Source organism: Acomys russatus, chromosome 32 (genome assembly GCF_903995435.1).
Source record: "Acomys russatus chromosome 32, mAcoRus1.1, whole genome shotgun sequence".
Lineage (NCBI taxonomy): Eukaryota > Metazoa > Chordata > Mammalia > Rodentia > Muridae > Acomys > Acomys russatus.
In genome coordinates, this window is record NC_067168.1 from 36,862,712 (window position 1) to 36,871,211 (window position 8,500).

At 47.4% G+C, this 8,500-nt stretch overlaps 1 protein-coding gene across 1 annotated transcript; it reads right to left on the bottom strand.

Annotated features, from left to right (window-relative positions):
• Positions 1–5,964: 5,964 nt before the first annotated feature.
• On the bottom strand, positions 5,965–7,856 carry Ccrl2 (C-C motif chemokine receptor like 2). The gene has a single exon (XM_051140520.1). The coding sequence runs from the start codon at positions 7,712–7,714 to the stop codon at positions 6,641–6,643; it is 1,074 nt and encodes a 357-aa protein (XP_050996477.1). The 5' UTR covers positions 7,715–7,856; the 3' UTR covers positions 5,965–6,640.
• Positions 7,857–8,500: the final 644 nt, after the last annotated feature.

Genomic DNA, 8,500 nt, shown 5'->3' on the forward strand with positions numbered 1-8,500 from the left:
GCAAGTGAGCCGCTGCTGGCAGGGCTGGCTGCACAGGAAGAGCCAGGCCTCTCCTCTGAATGCCCTGTCACCCATGGTAGAGCGAGGGGCCAAGTGTTTCCAGGTTCTTGGCCTCTTAACCAAAGAACTGAAATAAACATTTATATAAATTTGCGAAGGTTGCAAGGAAACTTCATTTAAAGCAAAGCAACAGAAAAGACCAGAATACACTTGCAAGGACCAACAAGCCTCATGAGTGAAGACACTCAAGGGTCCCAATTATTATTGGCATTTCCTCTTACTGGATTCTAGAGAAGGAAGAATTTGGTGACCAGGGGAGTACTGCGGGTGGCTCTCTGTCTTGACTGATAGGTTAAGTTGTATAATCATATTTTTACTGTGCATGTTTCTTCCTCAAATGCAAGTGACTCTAATCATGCACAAGGCTAAGATGATAAGATGTGCAAGTTAGCTTTGGTCAACTGACACAAACCTAGACACACCCGGGAAGAAGCTATCTCAGTTGAGGAGTTGTCTTCATCAGACTAGCCTGTGAGAGTGTTCGAGGGGTATGTTCTCCGTTGCTAATTGATCCAGGAGGGTCCAGCCCACTGTGGACCACACCATGCCTGGGCAGGTGAGCCAGAGCTGTACAAGCAAGGTTTCGAGCAAGCAGGGAGCAGCAAGGCAGTAAATAGTTCCAGATTCTTGTGTTGGCTTCCCTTCATGATGGCCTCTAACCGGTAAGCCACCCTTTCCTCCCCGTCTTGCTTTGGGTCAGGACGTTTTACCACAGCAACAGAAAAGCAAAGCAAAAATAACATAGGAGATCCTCTGTGAAAGTTCACTTGAGGACACAGTTTTGCTTTACTGCACATATGCTCAAAACCAGTTTCAGGCTTGGTGAAACTGCCCTTCAGCTAGGGTATATGAGGAATACTTTTGAATAGAAACGGTCAGAGTTTGATAGAGAAGATGAGCATGATCCTGTTTTTCAGAGCGGGGTGTAGGTGTAGTCAGGTGAAGATGCGGCCTGAGGTTGTTAGGTGCACTGTTCAGAGAAAGGCATGTGCTCGTAGCATGTGCAGGTAAAGGAGCCAAGACCGTTATTAGAAACTAGGCATGTATAACCCAAGCCAAGTGGAGTCCTGGGTTACAGCACTATTCCCTAAGCTTCTCTACCTCACCCCACACAAGGCAGGAACAGTGCTGGGGAAATTCACAGGGCCATTTCAGAGAGGTGAGAGAGCTCTATCTTCAGAGGTGTCCTTGCTACCTGGAATTGTTGTTCACTTCAGAATGAGGGAGTCCTGAGAACTCCCTAGCAAGCCATATTCAGGCTTGCAGCAGAGAGGAGCTAGGACAACGGTGATGGGCAGAGCTGCATCCTAACCCGGGCTGCCCCGCTACACAGTCTTGCCTTATACTCAAACCAAAACTTTGTATTAAGGTCCATAGAGACAAAGGAGGACACTGGGTCTCTTTGTCCCTCCCAATGTGGCCAGATCATACAAGTCAAAATCTCTCTCTCTCTCTCTCTCTCTCTCTCTCTCTCTCTCTCTCTCTCTCTCTCTCTCTCTCTCTCTCCTGCTTTTTACCTTGTCAATATTTGCTTGTTTAGTTGACTTGTTTGGGACAGATGACCAGGCCTGGTTTGTTCAGGGTCTGTCAGGACTCAGGTTCTGATCCTAATAAACCTGGTAACACAGTGACACCCTGACCCAAGTCTCCATTTGGGGCCTGACATAAGGTTCTGGTTTAAATAGAGGGCAAGAGCTCTACAGACTCAAGTATTCCTGGTCAAGGTGTGGTCCCACATAGGATCATTGTCTCCAGTCCAGTCTCTGTTACAAGATGGTCTAACAAGTGGTCAGGACGGTGTGAAACCTCTTCCCAAAGGACAGGTTCCCCATCCAGCCCTTCCTTCTCCATCATGAGAGTCCTGGGCAGATTCCAATGCCCTCCTTTGTTTTAGTAGTCTGATACCTGAAAGGATAAAGGCACACAGGCTTCATTCCTCCCCGGATGGCCACACCCTTTCCTGGGAATGTGCAGCCCTTCCCTAGGCAGTGTGGTCTGGAGAGCTGGAAGGCTGGATTTCAGTGCCCAAACACAGGGAGATGTTTTTTGTAGGCTGCCATGGTAAGATGCCCTTGTCCTTGCCTACTGTAACACTCTATGGTGATGAGCCTTCCTCACAGAGCGAGCCATCCAACAGTTTCTTCCACAAGCAAATAACTCACAAGCAAAACAGAAGCACTTTCAATTTTTTTAAAAACTACACCAGCCATTTTCTGTTTGCTTTTCTACTGTTAGCTTTTTTATTATGGTATTTGTGGGAGAATAGAAAAGCTAATGTTATCTTAATTTTAAAAAATTTGTGTGTGTGTGTGTGTGTGTGTGCACACGCACGTGTACATGTGTGCCAAAGTACACATATAGAGGTCTGATGAGGGACCAATTTTTGCTTGTTTAATTGACTTGTTGGGGATAGATGACCAAGCCTGGTTTGTTAAGGGTCTGTCAGGGCTCAGGCTCTGATCCTAGCTTGTGGGAGTTAGCTCTCTCCTTCTGCCCTGTGGATCCCAGAGACCCAGCTTGGGTCATCAGACTTGATGGTGAGCACCTTTACTGTCTGAGTCATCTCACTGGTCCTCAAATTTGAGCACAGGTCAGGGGTTAGGGGAGGAGTTAGTCTACTTGTTCTAACCCAGAAGAAAGGCCTTCTTAGATTCAGGTTTTGAGTATGCCACACCCACTTTCGATTCTCAGCACCTGTCCCACATACATCTCCCATTAGAGTTTCTAGATCTTTCCACTTTCTGACTTTTCATTCTGGGAACTCTGACAAGGCTGTGCTTTTACTTCATCCCTATCAGCAGGTAGCGGAGAGTGCTGCTACTTCCTCCCAGACTCCTGATTAACATAGAAGTGGTTGGAGAGTCCAGACCCACTTCCTTAAATCTGTGAGGAGATTATAATCTTGAACTATCCAAACCTCTTTGCATATCTACTGGGATGCTTTCCTCTCTGAACCCCTTGCAGCTGTGCTCCCTGTGAGGCGCCATCCCTATTCTCCTCCCAGTCAGGGGTACTTGGGAACGCTATTTGACCATGTGATGGAAGCCTGAGCAGCAGCGGATGCTAAGCCACACCCCCCCAGACAGCTGGCACTAACACACTGGAGTGCCTCAGAGGCTTTTAAAAACCAGCCATGTTGGAGTACAGTTGATGCACTGTAGACCGCAGTGTAAGTGAAAACAACACTGCCTTCCAGACAGCAAATGTAGCCACAAGGCTCCTCTGTGTCCTTGTATCTTTAGTAATGTATCCCATACTCCTCCTGTGGAAACAACCTTAATATCCACTGACTTCAGCCATGAAGGGTTAGTTTGTGTTTTCTAAAATTTTACCTAAATAAAAATTAACACATTAGAAATTTTTAAAAATGTAACTGAGCAGAATTCATCTTTTGCTCAGCCTTTTGGGACTTCATGCATGAAGCTGTGTGATTGTGTAGTCTGCTACTGTTGACAGTTTATGACTGCATAAATACAGCTTTCATGAAGGTCCATGTATTAGTGCATGTACAGGCACACTTTAATTTTTGTCTTTCTTGTACAAGCAATTAGAAGTCGAACAACTGGTCACTATATATTTAGCTTTAAAAGAAATGTCCATCTTTTTTTCAAACTGGTTGTTTCATTTTAATATTCCCACTAGCAGTGTACAAGAATTCCAACTTTAGTTACTTGGAGACAAACTTAAAACGCCACCATCAGGTTTGTTTGGTTGGTTTTTTCCTTTTTAAAATCTTTTAGTTGTATGGTGTGTGTACTCAGGTGTATGTGCAAGCATTTGTGTATGCATGCGTGCATGTGCATAGGCGCACTTGTGGGAGTCAGCGGACAACTTTTCTGTGGGGCGCTGCTGGAGAGGTTGAAGTCTGGCATATCCAGATAGCCAACTGAGCTCAGTCTGTCATGACAAACTCCCTTCTCAACAGGGTTCTCTCCTTTCCTGATCTAGGCCCCCCAGATCTTCTAAGGAACATCACATTGTCCCAAGGAAAGGTTACCGGCCTGGGGATTCCTGGAATACCCACACCCTGCTGAGGAGATTGTAGCCTTAGGCAAATGACTTTTAACTGTACCTATAAGTTCTTCCCCCACCCATAGGATCATTAAGTATTGTGTTTTCCTTCTTGTGATAGGACCCTGTGTTACTGCGTGTAAATGAGGCGCTGTACCACTGTATGTAGATTAAGTATCCTGGCACCTCTAGCCCAATCGAATCAGAGACATTCATCCACAAACCCCTCCCCACTGCCCAAGGTTTATAAATAAAGACTGCCTGGCATGCTTTCCTGTGTGCTCTCACCATTCCTCTGCTATGACCTCTGAAACTCCATTTACTCTGGGGGAAAACGGCCGCTGGATGCCCAGGGCCTGACTGCCAGTGAAGCGCCTTCTGCCAGGGAAGCACCAGAAGAGCTTGCTGGGCCTGTGCCTCAGCGGACCTGCATTCTGGCTGGTCTTAGGCTTCTACCCAATCCCTCTGCCGTGCTTAGCCTAGCACAAAAGGTTGTAGTGCTTTGGAATCCTCATGAGCCCCAGATTCTCCACTGTCATCTGATACCAGGAATTTCATTCTAAAAGAACTGAACTGTATAGCACCTGGTGGAAATGCATTTTCCCCCCCCCCCCCCCCCCGCCCGTGAGACCAGAGTTCCGGCGTATATCACAGGCCTTGCCCTAAAGGGCTCTAGCTGTTCCTGAGATAGAAATGCAACTGGACCTTTGACCTCAAGGTTCCTCTGTTCTCATCCGGAATCAAGCAGCACCTGGGCCAGCCTGCTGGTCCCTGAGTTAGCTCTCTCCTCCCACCTTCATGTGGGTTCCAGGGATTGAACTCAATTCATCAGGCGTACACAGGAAGTGCCTTCACTCCGTGCGCCACCTTGCTGGCCTTCTTTTCGTTTTTCCTTCTTGCTGCCCTCGGAGGAACCCTTCCAGTAAATGCTCTAGTTATGCTCTTTGCCTTCCCGTGCTTGCCCCCAACTTACTTTGAGGCCCATCGGCCCACCATAGCCCTAAAAGAAAGAGCTGTGGCCACAAGCCCTCGGCCAACGTGGAGTATGGAGTTCAGCTCTGAACACTAGAGCCAGGAAGAAGGGCCACGCATCGATCTCGGTGCTCACTGTAACCTTGGGCAAGGAGCTGGCCTCTTGCTGACTGGCAGGCAGAAGCTTGGTCTGTGTAACTTTGGCATCTAAAGGAAGTGGGGAATTATTTACAGTCACAGGCTAATGAGGCCTGAGGTATGTGTTACATTTCAAAGGTCACAGCGTTCATTTAACCCAACATTTCTAAGCAAATTTTTACATCTACTCTTGTTAAGTTTTCTAAGACACCTTAGCATTCATGATATGGTTAGAGGCAACTGAAGTCTTAGAGGACTTACAGGCTGAAAAAAAATCAAGGACGCTTCGGTAGCCGTGAGTAGCCAAGAGAGCCTAGTGGGTTCCACAGGACCCTTTGGTTTCTTACTTTTGGTTTCTACAGCCTCTCTGGAGCCATTTCTTCTCGTGACCTGCAGGAGTATGTGCCTGGGAAATTGTTTCCATGCTAGCATTTGCTTCTCATTTAGAATTTGATCAAATTAGGGTTTAGGATTTTTTTTTTTTTTTTTTTTTTTTTTTGAGACAGGATCTAATGGACCCAGGCTGGCCTTGAACTCACTATGTAGCCAAGGATGACTTTGAACTTATGATCTTTCTGCATGCACCTCTTGAGTTTCGCTGAAATTAAGATGTGCACTACTAGCCATGCCTGTAATCCCAGCACTCAGGGAGGCAGAGGCAGGTGGATCTCTGTGAGTTCGAGGCCAGCCTGGTCTACAAAGTGAGTCCAGGACAGCTAAGGCAGAGAAACCCTGTCTTGAAAAAGTCCTCCCAACCCCCCCCCCGCCCCCCCGCCAAAGTGCACCACTGGTGGTGGCACACGCTACCTTTAATCCTAGCACTTGGGAGGCAGAGACAGGCACAGCTCTGAATTTAAGGCTAGCCTGAACTACAAAGAGAGTTCCAGGATAGCCAGGGCTACACAAAGAAACTTTGTCTTCAAAACAAAACAAAAACATTGGGCTTTAAAAGCACATATTCATTGCACATATTTTGTTAAACAACAAAAAAATTGAGGCTGGGAGAGGTCTTGCTGTGTTGCCCAAGGCCTCCTTGCATTTGTGGGATTCCTCCTGCCTTAGTCTCCTAGAATGCTGGGATCACAGACACATGCCATCACCCCTGGGTGACAATTATTGAAAGCTTGGCACACTAAGATAACTCCTGGGATCTGAGGAGGTAAGTAATCTCTGGGTTTACAGTTCAGCTCTATCACTTTATAGTTATGTAACTCTGGGCAGAGTCCTGAGCTTCAGCTTCCTTTTCAGAGATATGGGACTCACACCATCCACACTGTGGACAAGCACTACGGAGGAGGAGTGGAGTTCACCCTTATAAATAGCTTAGTTCTGTGCCAGAGACAAATCCCACACTTAGTAGTAAATATTCATTAACCAGCCCCCTTTTTTCTTATATTCTATTTTTATAGAAACAAGTAAAAAAGTACATAAAACAATGCAAAGAGACAAGGATTAATGTTTATGTATCCTGCCTTTGATGCAAACTACTATACAGTTCAATGGGCTTGTCATGACCTCGCCTTGGCATAGCTTGCCGAGAGTCCCCACTACTTTGAAATGGGATATTATTGCACCGTGGGAACAGGCTGTAGACATATCTTATAAAGGCCTTGTCAAGAAACAAGTAGAGGAGAGGGTTGACACAGCAGTGGATGATGGCGATGAGCTGTGTGGCCTGAATACTCGCAACCAGGCGGTAGCTGCCTTTTTCATCCTGCAGGAACAAGTGTTCCTGGAAAGCCGAGAGGAAAAGCACAATATTGTAGGGTGTCCACATCAAAAGGAACGCAGCCATTATGACAAAAGCAAGCTTGCGAAGATCGCGCTGCCTCTCCCTGGCCCTCTGAGCTCTCCTCATTTGCCAACAGAAGAGTATAAACAACAGCAGAGGAAGAACAGCCACCAGCAGGTTCATCTTTAAAGTCAGCAAATGCTTCCAGAATGTCTCTTCAATTGGCAAGAAGTGAGCTTTGCCAAAGGCACAGCTGTGTTTCTGTCTTTCCGTCTGAGGCTTATAAAAGGCAGATTCGGGCAAAGAGAGCGCAGCAGCCGTGCCCCACGCCAGGACACTTGTAACGACAGCACCAGGCACTGTCGTGAAGGTGGACGACAGCCTCCCTTGGGAAAACACCACGTATCCTTGCACAAGGAGAAGACTGTTGAAGAATGTCTCGCTGTATAAGCCAGTAGAGTGGAGTCCAACAAGAACGCGACAAGTCCCACTGTCAGGGCTTTCCCCGTGGGCAGCAGTGTGTGCCCAGAACGGCAGAGGAAACAGGAAAGCCAAGTTTGAAACTGCCAGGTTTAGAAAGTAGATGTTCCCCACGTTCTTGAGGCCTTTGTATTTCACCAGGATAAACACAGCCAACACATTGTCCAGGAGACCCAGTGCAAACACTGCACAGCAGAACTGGAGCACCTGCTGGGCGGAGAGGAACTCCGGCGTGAGGACCTGGTCCAGCTCATGGTTGTCCAGGTCATCCTGGATGAAGACATCATAGTCATCCTCCGGGGCCACTGTGTAATTATCCATCTCGGACTGCCCTGTGAGGGAAACCAGAAGTTATGTTTCCCCTCCATCCTACAACAAAAGACTGAAAGTAAGGATATCCCCACTCCCCCAGAGTGCCGGGTAATGTGACATACATGCTGCCGGACACAAACGAGCCAGAGACCGCTGTGGTCATTTAAAGTTCTTTTGGCTCAAATGAGGCTCTAAGTGGGAGATAGGGTCTAGGAAAACGAAGAGTTAGAAACAACCAGAGCCGGCTTAACCTGGAGAAGCTGGTGCCCTTCCTCCTTCCCAGATATTTTTTAAAAAAAGTTTCCTTACCTTGCTCACCGCCTGAAACAACGTCCTTGGGGCAGGCTGCTTGGTCTTTTCCTCTCAAGCGATATAAACAGATGTTTGCAAAAGTGAAACTGCACTGGGCAAGCACGTGGACAAACTTGGTGAGATAAAGATAACTTAACCACTTGACTGAGTTCCCAAGGGTGGGAAGGGTGCAGCCCCACTATCTATCATCCAGGGCACTGTGGGAACACTGGGGTCAGGGAAACACCACTTCCTTCTGAACAGACTGGCCTTGACCCCAAGGAGCCGGAGACAGCACTGTTTACCCCTCCTCGGCTCTCCTTTTCCAGGCGCAGCTATCACAGGCCAGCTGGAACCAAGTTCTGAAAGTCTTTCTTAGGAGCCTCTGTCAGCCTCAGAGAAACTGAGAAGTTGTTTTCGTCTCTCCCTCTCCCAGAGTCCCATGTTTGATTTCTCGGTACCTCTTAGCCAGCTGTCCTCCAGGCAGCCTGGGATAAGGACGCA

Coding starts and splice junctions, on each gene's coding strand:
- Ccrl2 (XM_051140520.1), bottom strand. CDS start 7,714: ATGGATAATTACACAGTGGCCCCGGAGGATGACTATGATGTCTTCATC.